Source organism: Oncorhynchus mykiss, chromosome 25, assembly GCF_013265735.2.
Source record: "Oncorhynchus mykiss isolate Arlee chromosome 25, USDA_OmykA_1.1, whole genome shotgun sequence".
NCBI classification, from domain to species: Eukaryota; Metazoa; Chordata; class Actinopteri; order Salmoniformes; family Salmonidae; genus Oncorhynchus; species Oncorhynchus mykiss.
The window spans coordinates 47,425,398-47,446,127 of record NC_048589.1 but is presented as its reverse complement, the minus strand read 5'-3'; the positions used below and the strand labels follow the sequence as shown (position 1 = coordinate 47,446,127).

Sequence of the window (20,730 nt, the reverse complement as noted above, 5' to 3'; positions counted from 1 at the left end):
GTGTGGCAGACTATGAACCCAGAAGTTACTCCAGCAGGACTCCCTCAGTGTGACAGACTATGAACTCAGAAGTTACTCCAGCTTCAGCAGGACTCCCTCAGTGTGGCAGACTATGAACCCAGAAGTTACTCCAGCTTCAGCAGGACTCCCTCAGTGTGGCAGACTATGAACCCAGAAGTTACTCCAGCTTCAGCAGGACTCCCTCGGTGGCAGACTATGAACCCGGAAGTTACTCCAGCTTCAGCAGGACTCCCTCAGTGTGGCAGACTATGCAGTGGATTTCCGCACGCTAGCAGAGGAGGGTGCATGGAACCCAGAAGCGCTGTTCTACACGTTCCTGCACGGATTATCGGAGGAAGTAAAGGACGAGCTTGCAGCCCGGGAACTGCCAACAGATCTCGACTCACTCATCACCTTATCCATCCGTATCAATGGACGGCTACAGGAACTTAGGAGGGAGAAGAAGTTTGATTTCAGTCCCAATCGCTCACTCAAGGACTCCGGAAGTCCCAGAGGAACCGAGCTTACCCAATTTCCTTAAACTATCAGTGGCCTTTTGAATTTCACCTATAGTTTTCCTTCTGTAAAGTAGAGATGGGTATTTGACTAGGTATGGTAACATTCTACATTTCTGCCTTACACAGACAATGATTTAACATAAATCAGACATGAATTATTAACCAAATCAGTTTATTATGCATGAAGGAATCCCTTGCCTTGGTCTCTCTCTGCAGACACATACCCAACATTAAATACATGACTTGGCAGGAATTCAGCATAGTTCATCATTGTTGCACATGCTTTAATAAAATGATAGATATATTTACAAGCGACTTCTTTCCCAAATTTGAACATACCCCGATCCCACCCCACAGCACTTTCAATGTTCCTTTTGAAATTCACCCACATTTAAAAAATAAAAATAAACAAGGGGCTTTTGGCCAATACAACACAGAAATATATGGAATTCATCATTAACTACATAAATATGGCAGTAACACAGAGGTCTATATATATATACATACAAGGTTGTGATGTGGGGAGTCTCTCTCAGACCAGAGCATGCCTTCATCTGATACCTCTAAAGCAGACTGCTCTTCAGAACACCTCAAAGATAAAGATCTAATAAACAGGAAGGGTACAATAGTTTTACAAATCTCCCACTTATTTTTATTTTATTTTTATTTTAGACTGGTCAGGATTTTAGTAGTATAAAACAAAATAAGGCACAATTAATACTTTGACCATTTCATGTCCTGGGGATTGCACAGACATCTAGTAGTGTGGCTTGGAAATGGTTGATTGATTAGAACTGTCTGTCAGCTGACCTTCCCTTTGTATTACCCAATCAATCAATCTGAGTGATTCTAAATATGTTACTACCCCCCCCCCCCCCCCCCCACACAAATAGAATCACACACAAATAGAATCACATGGAACCCCACAAACAGAACGACATGTTGACAGAGAGAACCTAGTAGTGTACACACTACCAACACAGGACACATATAACTCCCCTCCCATTGCCTTTGGTTAGGCCACAGCACTGCCTTTTCAATTGGGGAAAGTTAAACAAATGTTTTTTTCTTCAACAAAAGTCCCACAGGCAATCGATTAATTGATTGATAAGGTTCAAATCGAATGCTAAAGCAGTTGAGAGGAGGGAGAAGAACAAAACTAAAAGCTCTCCCTTTCCACCCAGTCTTCTCTGACCATCACAACCTCTCAGCTTGACAACCACTCTGCTTCTGTTTACATGAAGAGAACCGTGACATCACAAGGAAAATTCTAGCATTCTAGCAATGTTTTGTTTCTTTTCCTTTTTCAGATATTCTAACAGCACAAAACCCAGTTAATGTCCTTCAAATCCCCCTGAAACAGTTTGTCAACATTGGTTTCTGTTGGTGGTGATCTGTATGATGGAGGAGTCAGTTCAGAGCCCGCCCACTGGACCATCCAATCAGAGGAGGATGAATGGCTGGGGAGGGAAGGTGGGGGAGAGAGGGGGGCAGGGGAGGGGCAGGCGGGTGCTGGCAGCTGTTTGGGTCCTGGCTTTGGTTGGTGGTGTGAACAGAACAGAGCAGGGCAACAGTTCAGTCATGTTTCAGGTGGTCCTTGATGTCCTCTTCATCCGTGTATTCTGAAGGCTCATCCCCGGGCTTTAATAGCCGACCAACATAATCATATTTTTCTGTAATGCGAGATCACAGGGGTCAAATAAACTGCACTCTGAATTCTCATCTTCAATGGGCTTCAATATAGCCATACATATACATCTTTATAGCCTACATATCTTCATATCCAAACATACAGTACCAGTCAAAAGTTTGGATGCACCTACTCATTCAAGGGTTTTTCTTTATTTTTTCTATTTTCAACATTGTAGAATAATAGTGAAGACATCAAACTATGAAATAAGACATGGAATCATGTAGTAACCACAAACATGGCATTCTTGGCATTCTCTCAACCAGCTTTACCTGGATTGCTTTTCCAACAGTTCCCATATATGCTGAGCACTTGTTGGCTGATTTTCCTTCACTCTGCGGTCCAACTCATCCCAAACCATTTCAATTGGGTTGAGGTTGGCCGATTGTGGAGGCCGGGTCATCTGATGCAGCACTCCATCACTCTCCTTCTTAGTCAATTAGCCCTTACACAGCCTGGAGTAGTGGTGTTTTTTTTCCATGCTAAAAAACAAATGATAGTCCCACTAAGCACAAACCAGATGGGATGGCGTATCGCTGCATAATGCTGTGGTAGCCATACTGGTTAAGTGTGCCTTGAATTCTAAATAAATCAGTGTCACCAACAAAGCACTCTCATACCACCTCCTCCGTGCTTCACGGTGGAATTCACACATGCGGAGATCATCTGTTCACCTACTATGCGTCTCACAAAGACACGTCGGTTGGAACCAAACATCTCTGCACCAGAGGTAACTCTGGGTCTTCCTTTCCTGTGGCGGTCCTTACTAGAGCCAGTTTCATCATAGAGCTTCATGGTTTTTGCAACCGGACTTGAAGAAACTGTCAAAGTTCTTGACATTTTCTGTATTGACTGACCTTCATGTCTTAAAGTAATGATGGACTGTCGTTTCTCTTTACTTATTTGAGCTGTTCTTGCCATAATATGGACTTGGTCTTTTACCCAATAGGGCTATCTTATATATACCACCCCTACCTTGTCACAACACAACTGATTGGCTCAAACACATTAAGAAGGAAAGAAATTCCACAAATTAACTTTTAACAAGGCACACCTGTTAATTTAAATACATTCCAGGTGACTATCTCATGAAGCTGGTTGAGAGAATGGCAAGAGTGTGCAAAACTGTCATCAAGGCAAAGGGTGGCTACTTTGAAGAATCTCAAATATAAAATAGATTTTGAATTGTATAACACTTTTCTGGTTACTACATGATTCCATGTGTTATTTAATATTTTTGTCTTCACTATTATTCTACAATCTAAAAAATAAAGACAGACCCTCGAATGAGTAGGTGTCCAAACTTTTGACTGGTACTGTATGTTTCATATCTTTTATAACATACCCATGAACTGCATCTCCCACTCTCTGACTGACTCCATCTGAACAGCGTTGAGGTCTGACAGGTCATCATAGTCCTCCCTCAAGGCATCTTTCTCCAAACAGAACGTGGCCAGACCCCTCGATGCATCCCGGCCCGCAAAGATACCATAAGGACCGTCTGTAGGGAGAGACAGTATATTAAACAGAATATATACCTACTGAATTTAACTACGTATCAGTTCTATAAGGACCGTCTGTAGGGAGAGAGACAGTTCAGTAAACAGAATCTACACCTACTGCATCTAACTGTATGGTTCAGTTCTAGAAATACCGTCTGTAGGGAGAAGCAGTGCAGTAAACAGAATATGGTTCTATTAAAGAAATGACACGAGGCGACCCACGTGACTCCACGGAGGCGGCGGCGACCCACGTGACTCCACGGAGGCGATGACGAACCACGTGACTCCACGGAGGCGATGACGAACCACGTGACTCCACGGAGGCGATGACGAACCACGTGACTCCACGGCAGTGACGAACCACGCGACTCCACGGAGGCGACCCACGTGACTCCACGGAGGCGGCGGCGACCCACGCGACTCCACGGAGGCGGCGGCCCACGCGACTCCACGGAGGCGGCGACCCACGCAACTCCACGGAGGCGGCGACCCACGTGACTCCACGGAGGCGGCGACCCACGTGACTCCACGGAGGCGGCGACCCACGTGACTCCACGGAGGCGATGACGAACCACGTGACTCCACGGCAGTGACGAACCACGCGACTCCACGGAGGCGACCCACGAACCACGCGACTCCACGGAGGCGACCCACGACCCACGTGACTCCACGGAGGCGGCCCACGTGACTCCACGGAGGCGGCGGCGACCCACGTGACTCCACGGAGGCGACCCACGTGACTCCACGGAGGCGGCGGCGACCCACGTGACTCCACGGAGGCGGCAGCGACCCACGTGACTCCACGGAGGCGACCCACGTGACTCCACGGAGGCGACCCACGTGACTCCACGGAGGCGACCCACGTGACTCCACGGAGGCGGCGGCGACCCACGTGACTCCACGGAGGCGGCGGCGACCCACGTGACTCCACGGAGGCGGCAACCCACGTGGCTAGAAACGCTGGTTACAAGAGGTTAGCTTAAAAAAAAAAGCAAGTTTATTAGTTTTCAAAAACACGCTATTTGCATGCGCAACGTCCCACATACTTCCTCGTCAATTTGCTACGAGCTAAAGTTAGCTAGACTAGCTAGTCTAACTAAAACTGCTGGGGGAAAACTCAGTGATGGAGCCTTCTGGAAAGGGGATCGAGACCACTGCCACATAGTAACAACCAATTTAGGGATTGAATTTAAATAGTAGCATTTCAAGCCTTTGTGCGAGGGGAGGATGTATTGGCGGACTTGCCAAAAGCCTCCTTGACCAGTTAGCTAGCTAGTTTTAATCTTCAATAGGCTAGGTAAAAAGCCTCAGGGTGGCCTTCGCAACCCTGTTAAAGTCTATGGTCGACCAAATCCGTGATGCAACAGCCCTGGGTCTCAGATTGGATGGTTGTGGAGAAAGACAAGAACACTATATGGGAGGGTGCATGAGACCATGTCTTCGGAAGTCCGAAGAGCTGGTTGGGGAAGACAGGGATGTGAGAGATGTGTTGACCTCAGTCCTATACAGCTCCAAAATCATCTGAATCGTTGTGGATGAAGTTCATATGACCTACATATGGTATGAACAATGACCTAGAACTGTACCTCAACAATATAGAATGGCACAGTGATGGACACATATGGTATGAACAATGACCTAGAACTGTACCTCAACAATATAGAATGGCACAGTGATGGACACATGTAATGGAATGGAATGGAAATTATAGTGATGACACACCAATGACAGCAGGAAGTAATTTACAAATGTAAATGAGTAAGTAGTGTGTGTGAATGATAGGCCTATAAGACATTAAGTAGAATAATACAGTGATGGACCATTAGGTAGACTAAATACAGTGATGGACCATTAGGTAGACTAAATACAGTGATGGACCATTAAGTAGAATAATACAGTGATGGACCATTAGGTAGACTAAATACAGTGATGGACCATTAAGTAGACTAAATACAGTGATGGACCATTAGGTAGACTAAATACAGTGATGGACCATTAGGTAGACTAAATACAGTGATGGACCATTAGGTAGACTAAATACAGTGATGGACCATTAAGTAGACTAAATACAGTGATGGACCATTAAGTAGACTAAATACAGTGATGGACCATTAGGTAGACTAAATACAGTGATGGACCATTAAGTAGAATAATACAGTGATGGACCATTAAGTAGAATAATACAGTGATGGACCATTAGGTAGACTAAATACAGTGATGGACCATTAAAACCTGTTAAGGATATGGCAGACATATGCCCCCTTTGGAGAGATTGGGTACCCCTAGTAAACTGAAAAAAAAATCTGTCAAAAATTGCTAATATATGCAAATAAAAATTATTATTGGATAGAAAACACTCTAAAGATTCTAAAACCGTTGGAATTATGTCTGTAAGTATAGCAGAACTCACAGGGCAGGCATTCTTCCAAACTAGTTTTTGTGGCCATGAAAGTTGGAGCAACTTTGACGTCATGGCCCCCACCCTTCCCAACCAGTTATGATTCTGGGGAGACTTTCTATCTCTTCCGCTAGATGTCCTCTTTCAGTAGAGCTTTGAATCGTCGTTCAAATCCCGCGAGAATTGACCCTATGGGAGTGAAATTAGTGCGTGCCACGAGAGAATAGGCTGTGCGTTAGGGCGCGAATTGGTCCCAGCCATTCCTTTGTTCCAGCACTCAAGAGAAGGGCAGACGATGGCCGATTGAATTGAAGTTTGTTTTGCGTGTCTAAAACATCATAAAGCTTGCTTCTGCACTTAGTTTGACCTGTTTAGTCGACATATAATATGTAATTTTGAAGTTTTGATGCGCAACTTTTCCGGACCAGAGGATGTTTTGGGTACATTTCAGCTGATGTTATTAGCAGTAGCTAATACAAAGACGCAAGACTTGAAACCAAACGATGTATTGGGTAAGTATGAAGCCTTCCAGAACATTCTGAACGAAGACCATCGAAGGTAAGGGAATATTTATGCTTAAATCTGTGTTTCTGTTGACTCCAACATTACGTAGAAATGTAGCTTGGAACTGAGCGCCGTCTCAGCATATTGAATAGTGTGCGATTTCTGTAACGTTAAAAATAAATCTAACAAAGCGGTTGCATAAAGAAGCAGTGTATCTTTCTAACTATATGTAGAACATGTATATTTAGTCAAAGTTTATGATGTCTATTTACGTTATCTTGCCGCGCTACCTAGATTTCCTGCGGGCATTTTTGAGTAATTTCTGAACGTGAACTCACTGTAAATGGACATTTATGGATATAAATGGCATATTATTGAAAAAAAAAATATGTACTGTGTAACATGTCATATTACTGTCATCTGATGAAGATTTTCAAAAGGTTAGTGAGCAATTTATTTTTTAATCCTGCGTTTGTTGATTGCATGTTTTGGCTATTCAAATGAGCTGTGTCTGGTGGTGGTTTTACATATATATGTGCTATGTTTTCGCCGTAAAACATTTTAGAAATCTGACTTGCTGGCTAGATGAACAAGGTGTTTATCTTTCATTTGAGCTATTGGACTTGTTAATGTGTGGAGGATAAATATTTTTAAGAATATTTTTGCTTTCCATGCGCCACCGTTTCAGCTGAACGTGGGAGGGTTGATTCCCAATTGGGAACCAATATCGTAGACAGGTTAAGTAGACTAAATACAGTGATGGACCATTAGGTAGACTAAATACAGCGATGGACCATTAGGTAGACTAAATACAGTGATGGACCATTAAGTAGACTAAATACAGTGATGGACCATTAAGTAGAATAATACAGTGATGGACCATTAGGTAGACTAAATACAGTGATGGACCATTAGGTAGACTAAATACAGTGATGGACCATTAAGTAGATTAATACAGTGATGGACCATTAAGTAGAATAATACAGTGATGGACCATTAAGTAGAATAATACAGTGATGGACCATTAAGTAGAATAATACAGTGATGGACCATGCAATCTGGTTTCCGAGCCGGTCACGGGTGTACCTCAGCCACGCTCAAGGTACTAAACGATATCATAACCGCCATCGATAAAAGACAGTACTGTGCAGCCGTCTTCATAGACCTTGCCAAGGCTTTCGACTCTGTCAATCACCGTATTCTTATCGGCAGACTCAGTAGCCTCGGTTTTTCGGATGACTGCCTTGCCTGGTTCACCAATTACTTTGCAGACAGAGTTCAGTGTGTCAAATCGGAGGGCATGCTGTCCAGTCCTCTGGCAGTCTCTATGGGGGTGCCACAGGGTTCAATTCTCGGGCCGACTCTTTTCTCTGTATATATCAATGATGTTTCTCATGCTGCGGGCGATTCCCTGATCCACCTCTATGCAGACGACACCATTCTATATACTTCCGGCCCGTCCTTGGACACTGTGCTATCTAACCTCCAAACGAGCTTCAATGCCATACAGCACTCCTTCCGTGGCCTCCAACTGCTCTTAAACGCTAGTAAAACCAAATGCATGCTTTTCAACCGTTCGCTGCCTGCACCCGCACGCCTGACCAGCATCACCACCCTGGATGGTTCCGACCTTGAATATGTGGACATCTATAAGTACCTAGGTGTCTGGCTAGACTCTAAACTCTCCTTCCAGACCCATATCAAACATCTCCAATCGAAAATCAAATCAAGAGTCGGCTTTCTATTCCGCAACAAAGCCTCCTTCACTCACGCCGCCAAACTTACCCTAGTAAAACTGACTATCCTACCGATCCTCGACTTCGGCGATGTCATCTACAAAATTGCTTCCAACTCTCTACTCAGCAAACTGGATGCAGTCTATCACAGTGCCATCCGTTTTGTCACTAAAGCACCTTATACCACCCACCACTGCGACTTGTATGCTCTAGTCGGCTGGCCCTCGCTACATATTCGTCGCCAGACCCACTGGCTCCAGGTCATCTACAAGTCCATGCTAGGTAAAGCTCCGCCTTATCTCAGTTCACTGGTTACGATGGCAACACCCATCCGTAGCACGCGCTCCAGCAGGTGTATCTCACTGATCATCCCTAAAGCCAACACCTCATTTGGCCGCCTTTCGTTCCAGTTCTCTGCTGCCTGTGATTGGAACGAATTGCAAAAATCGCTGAAGTTGGAGACTTTTATCTCCCTCACCAACTTCAAACATCTGCTATCTGAGCAGCTAACCGATCGCTGCAGCTGTACATAGTCTATTGGTAAATAGCCCACCCATTTTCACCTACCTCATCCCCATACTGTTTTTATTTATTTATTTTTCTGCTCTTTTGCACACCAATATCTCTATCTCTACCTTTACATAACCATCTGATCATTTATCACTCCAGTGTTAATCTGCATAATTGTAATTATTTGCCTACCTTCTCATGCCTTTTGCACACAATGTATATATAGACTCCCCTTTTTTCTACTGTGTTATTGACTTGTTAATTGTTTACTCCATGTGTAACTCTGTGTTGTCTGTTCACACTGCTATGCCTTATCTTGGCCAGGTCGCAGTTGCAAATGAGAACTTGTTCTCAACTAGCCTACCTGGTTAAATAAAGGTGAAATAAAAATAAAAATAAAAGTAGACTAAATACAGTGATGGACCATTAAGTAGAATAATACAGTGATGGACCATTAAGTAGACTAAATACAGTGATGGACCATTAAGTAGACTAAATACAGTGATGGACCATTAGGTAGACTAAATACAGTGATGGACCATTAAGTAGAATAATACAGTGATGGACCATTAAGTAGAATAATACAGTGATGGACCATTAAGTAGAATAATACAGTGATGGACCATTAAGTAGACTAAATACAGTGATGGACCATTAAGTAGAATAATACAGTGATGGACCATTAAGGAGAATAATACAGTGATGGACCATTAGGTACACTAAATACAGTGATGGACCATTAAGTAGATTAATACAGTGATGGACCATTAAGTAGAATAATACAGTGATGGACCATTAAGTAGAATAATACAGTGATGGACCATTAAGTAGAATAATACAGTGATGGACCATTAAGTAGAATAATACAGTGATGGACCATTAAGTAGACTAAATACAGTGATGGACCATTAAGTAGACTAAATACAGTGATGGACCATTAAGTAGACTAAATACAGTGATAGAAGTGCAACATAAAACCCTTGAATTAGTAGGTGTCCAAACTTTTGACTGGTACTGTATATAAATCAAATAGCCTAGTACACAAACCAAAACATTTCAAATGTTCAAATCAAAAGGCTATTGCACAGAAAACGTGGACCCTAACCAAACTTCAGAACCACTGGACAGCAACATAATAAACTAAAGCATTGATCAGAATAACTGCTTGATCCATAACTGTAATAATTCAAGAAGGTAGCATAGCCTATGAAACTAACTCTGTTCAAATCAAAAGTCCTGATTAATATGACATTAGTAACGCAGCCACATCCCCGTTCCCCGGTGCCGACACATTCAGAAATCAAAATATCATTTTCAAAGATGCAATATTCATGAACATTTTAAGGAGAACAAAAACTACTTAGCCTACATTTGAACACCACCACAGTAGCTTTGGGTATCTTCCCAGTTAAGTAGCCTAGTTTTGTTGTTGGCTACTTGAAGAGAGCTAGAGCCAATCACTCGCAGCCCACCTCTTCCAATATATTGTGGGAAAGTGCATCTAATCCTACTAGATGAAGAGCGGAGATAAGTACAACATCCTGGCATTTAAACCATACTAGATGAAATGTTGCATACTATAAAACATTTATTTTGGCATACTGAGAATGTGTCATGCGCAATTGCGTTGTTTCCCGCTATTGGTTGATCCTCCCCATATCTGATCCATCAGCTGTTGTCATACACATTTAGGCTTTGGCATCAGGCATTTAAAGTATACTTGATTTTTAAAATGTCACATTTAAACAAAATTGTTTTGCATACTCTAACAACCTACTATTTAGAACGCAAGTATGGGTATTCGGACACAGCCAGAGAGAGTGATAAGAATATGGGAATGGGAATGTCTAGGTGTTCTTCAAGTACTGCAAGAAGTAGTGCCAGAGGTGGTTTGACTTAACATCAGAAGCTCCTGTAGGTGTCTGTGGCGATGTCTGCCCACTTGCCCTTCAGCACAGGCATCATGACCCCCAGCACGGCCTGTACATTGAAACACCCCTCTCTCGCTCTTCTCTCCACTTGTCCTGCTGTAGGACACAGAGAATATGAAGGTAGTGTATCTGCAAGAGGATGTTGTGGGACCCAAGCCAGCCACCACTGACATTTTATTTATTTTACCTTTATTTATTTGCCTTTACTAGGCAAGTCAGTTAAGAACAAATTCTTATTTTCAATGACGGCCTAGGAACAGTGGGTTAACTGCCTGTTCAGGGGCAGAACGACAGATTTGTACCTTGTCAGCTCGGGGATTTGAACTTGCAACCTTCCGGTTACTAGTCCAACGCTCTAACCACTAGGCTACCCTGCCGCCCCGGCACACATAATAGGTGTGCCACAAATGGCTTGGCTGGCTAGGCTACCTAGACCTTTTCATTCCATTATTGACTGAAATTAACCTAACATAGTGACGACATATAACATATTGAATTTGGCCTTTACTACAATAGCCCATAGAAACTAATTGAACAACACATTCAGAAATGGCAAAAAAAGAGTCAAAAAATAAGGTTAAGTGTCTGTCCTATATATAGGAGATTAGAAAGCTCAGGAAATATGTGTTTTCTGGACACAATTAACCCCTAATTTTTGCTGGCACAAAACTACTTCCATTAGTTTGTGTGGGTTACCCTCATACAGGTCCCGTGACACTTGTAAAGCTAAACAGAGAACAACATGTTCGTCAGAGTCTCCCCTTTCCATAGAGTGGTCACAATAGTTTGTCGGTCAAACCACTCAGATGAAACAGACATTTTTGTGAGAAGACCGATTTCCGGGATGTCTCTTGGTCTGACAAACACCGCTTTAGCTCTGCTACCTTTCACCACAGATGTGGAAGGCCAACATTGGCGGATGGGGTGGATTGACACGCAGCCCATGAAGATCTCTAGTTTAAACTGATGGATTTTTAAAAAAAATGTTACTTAGATTGACGCATGGGTGCGTCAATAGACTCAAGGATTAATTGATGGAAATACTAGTCCATGACATGTGACCGTCACGCTTATCGGTCTATAGGTTAATTTGCATAATATAGTGGAATTAACTTGGCGTGTGTGTATTTTGATTAGTCTACATGATGAGTAACACATCACACAGCCTATTTTGAGCGGGATTTCTCCTGCAGCTCCTCAGCTGGTTGCTGCTGGAGCCAATTTCCTTGTTTGAGCCCATTCATTGCACAACAATGCTAAACGTAATCGTGTGTTAAAAACAGTTTTGGTGCACAATTAAAGGAGCTACTCCTGCTATTTCTATTTGTCAACTGGTAGCCTAATTGAAGCGTGCCTCACATTCACGTGAATGCAATAGGCTATCAGCGCGTCCCCACCACTTTACAATGTGAGCTGGAGGCAGTATGCATTTCAAAAACATAGGCCTACTTAATTGTTTGAAACCTGAATGTTTTACTTCATATTACGAGGCATGTCTTGCCTTGCTTCAAAGTAGCCTATAGGCAAATCCCACCATGGAAACGTGGAGGTAGTTCTATTATAAACACTTAAAGTTTGGGGAAGCTTACAATTTATCCTACCATTTCTATCGATCTGTAGTTACAATTTTCAAATTAGCATTTTCGTGGAAGTTTCATTTCAATGATAACGTTATCATTTCTCAAAATCAATGTCATGTGGTTAATCATAAAAATCAGAAGTAAAAAAAAATCCAAAAACTAAAAATCAACTAATGTGAGATCAGCCTCTGCCATTTAGACATATTGATACACTGTGATTCACTGGAGGCTAAAGATATGAGCGCATAAATACTGCTGAGCCATCATTCTGGAGAGACACACCATATCTTCACCACACCCCTCCCCATTCTGGAGAGACACACCATATCTTCACCACACCCCTCCCCATTCTGGAGAGACACACCATATCTTCACCACAACCCTCCCCATTCTGGAGAGACACACCATATCTTCACCACACCCCTCCCCATTCCGGAGAGACACACCATATCTTCACCACACCCCTCCCCATTCTGGAGAGACACACCATATCTTCACCACACCCCTCCCCATTCTGGAGAGACACACCATATCTTCACCACACCCCTCCCCATTCTGGAGAGACACACCATATTTTCACCACACCCCTCCCCATTCTGGAGAGACACACCATATCTTCACCACACCCCTCCCCATTCTGGAGAGACACACCATATCTTCACCACACCCCTCCCCATTCTGGAGAGACACACCATATCTTCACCACACCCCTCCCCATTCTGGAGAGACACACCATATCTTCACCACAACCCTCCCCATTCTGGAGAGACACACCATATCTTCACCACACCCCTCCCCATTCTGGAGAGACACACCATATCTTCACCACACCCCTCCCCATTCTGGAGAGACACACCATATCTTCACCACACCCCTCCCCATTCTGGAGAGACACACCATATTTTCACCACACCCCTCCCCATTCTGGAGAGACACACCATATCTTCACCACACCCCTCCCCATTCTGGAGAGACACACCATATCTTCACCACACCCCTCCCCATTCTGGAGAGACACACCATATCTTCACCACACCCCTCCCCATTCTGGAGAGACACACCATATCTTCACCACAACCCTCCCCATTCTGGAGAGACACACCATATCTTCACCACACCCCTCCCCATTCTGGAGAGACACACCATATCTTCACCACACCCCTCCCCATTCTGGAGAGACACACCATATCTTCACCACACCCCTCCCCATTCTGGAGAGACACACCATATTTTCACCACACCCCTCCCCATTCTGGAGAGACACACCATATCTTCACCACAACCCTCCCCATTCTGGAGAGACACACCATATCTTCACCACAACCCTCCCCATTCTGGAGAGACACACCATATCTTCACCACAACCCTCCCCATTCCGGAGAGACACCATATGCGCTGTTTAGAATGGAGCTTTGCCTCAAATCGCATTCATTACGAATCGCTTCATTACAGGAGTTGCATGTTCTGTTAAGATAAATTACTATACTCTGATTTCTGATTTCATACTCTGATGTGATTTCTGTCATTCTGAGCACCATGGGTGGACACCCTAATGGGTTACTCTGAGCACCATGGGTGGACACCCTAATGGGTTACTCTGAGCACCATGGGTGGACACCCTAATGGGTTACACAACCAATGCATAGGGGTCCGGTAAATTTCTCAAATGGCTGGTAAATTAAAATCTTCCCGGTCACATTGTCCGGCACCACATTTTCCTAAAGGAAACCCTGCTAGGGTCTCAAGTTGGAAAAACTCATAGCCCACTCTGAGTGTATTACAATGTTATGGTTGGAAAACTGTCCCATGGACATCAAAAAAAATATGTTCACTATTTACAGGAGTTGAACTATCCATAATCATGCTACTATGAACAAGAATTGTCCCACTGCACCAGGCTAGAGGGATGAAAGACAGCACACTCTACAGCACATCATGGAGGGCCGGTCTGCGTAACCACATCCATAAACCCCCCACTGTGAGTAAAACATTTTAGTGGCCCCCTCTTGATACCGGAGCTACATTTTTGATTTGTGCAATTCTAAGATGTTTGCAGTTTTCAATATGATATGAGTGAGGCTAACTAACAAAATTAATAGATATTTTTGGGTCAGACAAATCTATTCAGGTTTAGGGTACTTCACGTTCATGCATTGCAAAATTAGGGGGCGGGGAGGAAACATGCCATAAGTGAACATGGGTAGTACAGTAGTAGCTAGCTAGAATGCATGGGTGATTCACATCATTGACTTACTATATACACAGAAGACATCCAAGAAGAAACATGAATAACTCCAGTGGAGTAAGGAAAAATTCAGCCTATAATTAGCTAACTAGTTCATTTATAACTAAAACATACATAAGGCTAGCTAGCCGATTTCAAGTTGATAGCAAACAAGCTAAAGTTTATTAGCTGGCTGGCTTTCTATAGGCTGATCAATGCAAGCTAAAGTTAGTTGCTACTTGCTAGCCACACGATCGTAATGTATAACAGGTTGCAGTTGTCTAATATGTCCCCCATTTTAGTGTAGAAAATGTGAGTGATGATTTATGCACCCAATTCATGATGTTAGCTATAAATAATAGAACATGATTCATTCAATTCAAAACGGGGATATCCAACCACCATATGGTCTTGAAGTCTGAGGGCACATTATCGTTGCTGCATGCCGACATGGACGTAGAGAAGCTGGTGTTAGCAAGACTAGCACAGGACAGATAGAGCACCAAACACTTGTCATATCCTCAGAAAGAATCATAACTACTCGGCCTCTGACTACCAGGCACTATAGAGGGTAGTGCGAGCGGCCCAGTACATCACTGGGGCCAAGCTTCTTGCCATCCAGGACCTCTATACCAGGCAGTGTCAGGGGAAGGCTCTAAATATTGTCAAAGACTCCAGCCACCCAAGTCATAGACTGTTCTCTCTGCTACCGCACGGCAAGCGGTACCAGAGCGTCAAGTCTAGGTCCAAAAGGCTTCTTAACAGCTTCTACCCCAAGCAATAAGACTCCTGAACAGCTAATCAGACGCCTACCCAGACTATTTGCACTGTACACCCCACTCCCTATTTTACTCTGATGCTACTCTGTTTATTATCTATGCATATGTACCCGATGTGAAATGGCTAGGTAGCTAGCGGGGGTGCGCGCTAATAGCGTTTAAAATCGGCGACGTCACTCGCTCTGAGACCTTGAAGTAGTTGTTCCCCTTGCTCTGCAGGTTTTGTGGAGCGATAGGTAACAATGCTTCGAGGGTGACTTGTCAATGTGTGCAGAGGGTCCCTGGTTCGGGGCGAGGGACAGAAGCTATACTGTTATATTGATGCTGTTGACCCAGATCACTGGTTGCTGCGGGAAAAGGAGGAGGGCAAAAGGGGGGTGAGTGTAACCGATGTGAAATGGCTAGCTAGTTAGCGGTGGTGCTCGCTAATAGCTCACTGAGACCTTGAAGTAGTTGTTCCCCTTGCTCTGCAAGTTTTGTGGAGCGATGGGTAAACGATGCTTCGTGGGTGTCAGTTGTTGATGTGTGCAGAGGGTCCCTGGTTCAAGCCCAGGTAGGGGTGAGGAGAGGGACGGAATCTATACAGTTACACAGTCACTTTAACTCTACCTTCATGTACATATAACCTCAATTACCTCGACTAACCAGTGCCCCCGCACATTGACTCTGTACCGTTACCCCCTGTATAAAGCCTCACTTTTGTTATTTTTCTGCTGCTCTTTAATTATTTGTTATTTTTTACTTATCTATTTTTAACTTAACACTTATTTTTCTTAAAACTGCATTGTTGGTTAAAGGCTTGTTAGATACATTTTTGGTTAACTTTCCACTCCTACGAGACTAGCTAGCTAGATGGATGATGTAAATGGATTTATGATCATGATTACACAAGTGAGGTTGATGGGTGGGTCCGCCAGCCAAGTTAAAGGGTCCTTCAGTGGCTAACAGCATACCTACCTAGCTACGAGCCTAGCTAATGTTAGCTAGCAATCTTCTACAGCTGATCAACTAGGCCTAGCCCACAGCATTAATCCTCAGAATATGGCTCGTATAGGTCAACCTACAACGTTAGTTGTTAGTTAACTAGCTGTGTAACTTGATATGATCTCAAAACAGTTCTGATATTTAGCAGTAAGATAATTTAGCTAACTGGCAAAGTTGTTTGCTACCTAGCAACTATGCCTGGCTTTAAAAACGGACGTGGTTTAGCGTTAGCTAGCACAGGGGCTTGGTTTTTCCGCACGCCTTTGGGGATAACTAGTTAACGTTTGTTTTCGTGGTCCCCACTTCAGCTAACGCTGATCAGTCTGTCTAGCTAACAACCTAGTTTAGATGTAGCTACATAACAGGTAGGCTAGATAGCTAGTTAGCTAACCACCTTGTAAACAAGCGTGTCTAACGTTAACATACTGCTACAAACTAGAAGACACTGCTTGCACAGACAAACTAGCTATCTGGTTATCAAGCCATGTAAATGCAAAGTGCCAGATTAACTAACGTGCAAAATTAAATCACTAAAATAACTTGCTGTAACTGAGTTAGTTAGCTAGCCGAAGCTAGCTATTGCGCCCAAATAACCGATGCCATCATCATTTGTGTTGGTCTAGACTGGTGCCAGACACAGTAGCTAGCTACAATGCCTAGCTAACTAGTGTGCTCTTTTCCATTCACGGATTCCTACCTCGACCATAAAACTTTTTGCCGGTGGTAACATCGAATACTTTCATATTGACTGCCATCATGATCCGGGGGTTTTGCAGTCCATCGTATTCCCCAAGTTGCTCCAAAGTGAAATCACGTCTTCTCATCTTCGGCAGAGACGAGGCCTCGCTTCCCTGGGCCGCGTCAGCACCAATCCGTTTACCCCATCGCCGATAAATAACATAGCAGATCGTAACCACTAAAACTAAAATACTTAAATTTAACAACATCCCGCCAAGACTGAACCCGTCTGACTCATCTGAAGTTCTCTGCCCGCCACTAGTATCAACAGCTCCAGTCGACCTGTCGCCATCGTCCGCCATACTGTCGATAGAGCCGAACACAAAGACCCGCCCACCTGGGGCTCCTCATCAGATATGATTGGCCTGCGTCAATCATTCAAGGAGCAGCACAATAACACCAGCAAGACGACAATGGGCTTTTTGTTGAAATGATAGCGAAAAGTTGTGTGTTTCTAGGCCAGAGATTAGTTGCACGGAGAAAGCAATGCGCAGTTTCTTAACGGCATAGCCATTTAGAGTAAGGATTAAGTTATTGTGAAATAATATAACAACAATAGCCCAGTTTGTGCCCATGGCCTTTAATAATGTGCATATGCTGAGAATCTTTCTCACGAACAATAATTCCTGGTCAATTAGCCTAATAATATGGGTCAATCGTAGCACAAACCAATTACTTTACTTTATACATCCACTAAAACATGGGATCGTTTCAAAACTGGTACTATTGGATACATGGTCTCTCCTATCATTGTTATGCGGATGACAACCATTTTTCTCCTTTCCCCGTCTGACACCCAGGTGGCCACACGCATCTCTGGGTGCCTGGCAAATATCTCAGCTTGGATGTTAGCCCACCACCTCAAGCTCAACCTTGACAAGATGCTCTTCCTCACAGGTAAGGCCTGCCACTCAAAGACCTCTCCATCATGGTTGACAACTCCATGTTGTCCCCCTCCCAGAGTGCAAAGAACCTTGGCTGACCCTGGACAACAACATTACGTTTTCTGCAAACTTCAAAGCAGTGACTTGCTCCTGCAGGTTCATGCTCTACAGTCTACAACATACGTAGAGTACAACCAAAGATTATGGACATACTGATAAGATACACGTCTCCGCCCTAACAATGGGAGTAATTGTCCGCAAAGCGGCCCGGCGGGCTTTCTACTAGCTCCCACCTATCCTTTCTTTGGATTGGTGGATACATCTCATTATTGTCATCTATTTTTGAATATTCGATGAGGGTTGTTGACATCAACTTCCGGTATTCAATGGAGAGAAATGCTATGCTACTGTAACAGTATAGCTTCTGTCCCTCTCCTCGCCCCTACCTGGGCTCGAACCAGGGACTCTCTGCACACATCGACAACAGCCACTCTCAAAGCATTGTTACCCATTGCTCTACAAAAGCCACAGCCCTTGTAGAGCAAGGGGATCAACTACTTCAAGGTCTCAGAGCGAGTGATGTCACCGATTGAAACACTATTACCGTGCACCCCGCTAACTAGCTAGCCAATTCACATCGGTTCCACTACTAGCCTCATGACATGAATATACATAGCCATCTCGAGACAACTCCAATATAAAGTGTTTTTCCTCAAAGTTGCCCGGATGTCACGTGTCCTACTTATATCAGTACTCTCGTAACAACTTAAGCATTAGGAAACTTCTATTCGATCAAATAAACTCGTACATTTTTTGGAAGACCAAATTCGACATGCTCATCAAATCAAAACAAATGTTATTGGTCACATACACATGGTTAGCAGATGTTCATGCGAGTGTAGCGAAATGCTTGTGCTTCTAGTTCTGACCAGGCAACAACTACTGTATACACTCAAGTGTAAAGGAATGAATAAGCATATGTACATATAAATATATGGATTAGCGATGGCCGTGCGGCATAGGCAAGATGCAGTAGATGGTATAGAGTACAGTATTTACATATGAGATGAGTAATGTTGGGTATGTAAACATTATACATTATGTGGCATTGTTTAAAGTGACTAGTGATACATTTACTACAACCAATTTTTAATGATTAAAGTGGCTGGAGATTTGAGTCAGTATGTTGGCAGCAGACACTCAATGTTAGTGATGACTGTTTAACAGTCTGATGGCCTTGAGATAGAATCTGTTTTTCAGTCTCTCGGCCCCAGCTTTGATGCACCTGTACTGACCTCGCCTTCTGCATGATAGCGGGGTGAACAGGCAATGGCTCGGGTGGTTGTTGTCCTTGATGATATTTTTGGCCATCCTGTGACATCAGGTGCTGTAGGTGTCCTGGAGGGCAGGTAGTTTGCCCCCGGTGATGCGTTGTGCAGACCACATTACCCTCTGGAGAGCCTTACGGTTGCGGGCGGTGCAATTGCCGTACCAGGCAGTGATACATCCCGACAGGATGCTCTCGATTGTGCATCTGTAAAAGTTTGTGAGTGTTTTAAATGTCTTCAGTCTCCTGAGGTTGAAGAGGAGCTGTTGCGCCTTCCTCACCATGCTGTCTGTGTGGGTGGACCAGTTTGTCAGTGATGCGTACACCGAGGATCTTAAAACTTTCCACCTTCTCCACTGCTGTCCCCTCGATGTGGATAGGGGAACATTTACTCTCTCTATACTGTGTGTCCATGAGGAGATCCTCAGGAATTTACGATGTCTCTCTGACCACAGCAGCCTAGTTGAAGGAGGAAAGGGGGAGGCAGGGAGAGGGGGATGGGGCTCGCCACACCCAAAGAGGGCAACGTCATGACACTTACAACCTCATGCTAATCGCATTAGCCAATGTTATCTCAACCGTCCCGCAAGGGACCCACCAATCCTGAAGAAGTTTTGTGTTGTAGTCATTTCAGTCGCTGTAGTAGCTGACGTTTATAGTGTTGTGTCATCCGATCCGCATACATAGCCACACTGGCTTTACTCATGTCATTAGTAAAGAATGAAAAAGGGTAAGGGGCCTAGACAGATGCCCCGGGGAATGCCCGATTCTACCTGGATTATGTTGGACACCCTCTGTGTTCTATTAGACAGGTAACTCTTTATTCACAATATAGCAGGGTGTGTAAAGCCATAACAAGGTTTTCCAGCAGCAGACTATCAATAATGTCAAAAGCCGCACTAAAGTGGAGCGGAATTACTTTTGCTTTGCTCCAGGTCGGGGGGCACCCACTTTCTAGAAGGCTTAAATTGAAAATATGGCAAATAGCAGTGGCAATATCGACCGCTTGTCATTGATGAAAGACAACTATTTTTTCCCCACTCACTTTACGGAATTCAAAATTACAATGCTTGTCTTTCATAATTTGGTCAGATATACTTGGATGTGTAGTGGCAGCGTTTGTTGCTGGCATGACATGCCTAAGTTTGCTAATGTTGACAATGGAAAAAATCATTAAAGTAGTTGCCAATATCAGTTGGTTTTGTGATGAATGAGCCATCTGATTCAATGAATGATGGAGCTGACTGTGCCTTCCCAAAATGTCATTGAAGGTGCTCCAAAGCTTTTTACTATCATTCTTTGTGTCATTTATCTTTGTTTCATAGTGTAGTTTATTTTTTAAATTCAGTTTAGACACATGATTTCTCAATTTGCAATACGTTTGCCAATCGGTTGTGCAGCAACTTATTTGACATTCCTTTTGCC

At 43.7% G+C, this 20,730-nt stretch overlaps 1 protein-coding gene across 1 annotated transcript; it reads right to left on the bottom strand.

Annotated features, from left to right (window-relative positions):
• Positions 1–1,147: 1,147 nt before the first annotated feature.
• On the bottom strand, positions 1,148–17,475 carry pgmrc2 (progestin membrane receptor component 2). The gene is given in 3 exon segments (NM_001124573.1): positions 1,148–2,191; positions 3,554–3,709; positions 17,054–17,475. Coding segments are annotated over 3 exon segments (597 nt in total). The 5' UTR covers positions 17,397–17,475; the 3' UTR covers positions 1,148–2,093.
• Positions 17,476–20,730: the final 3,255 nt, after the last annotated feature.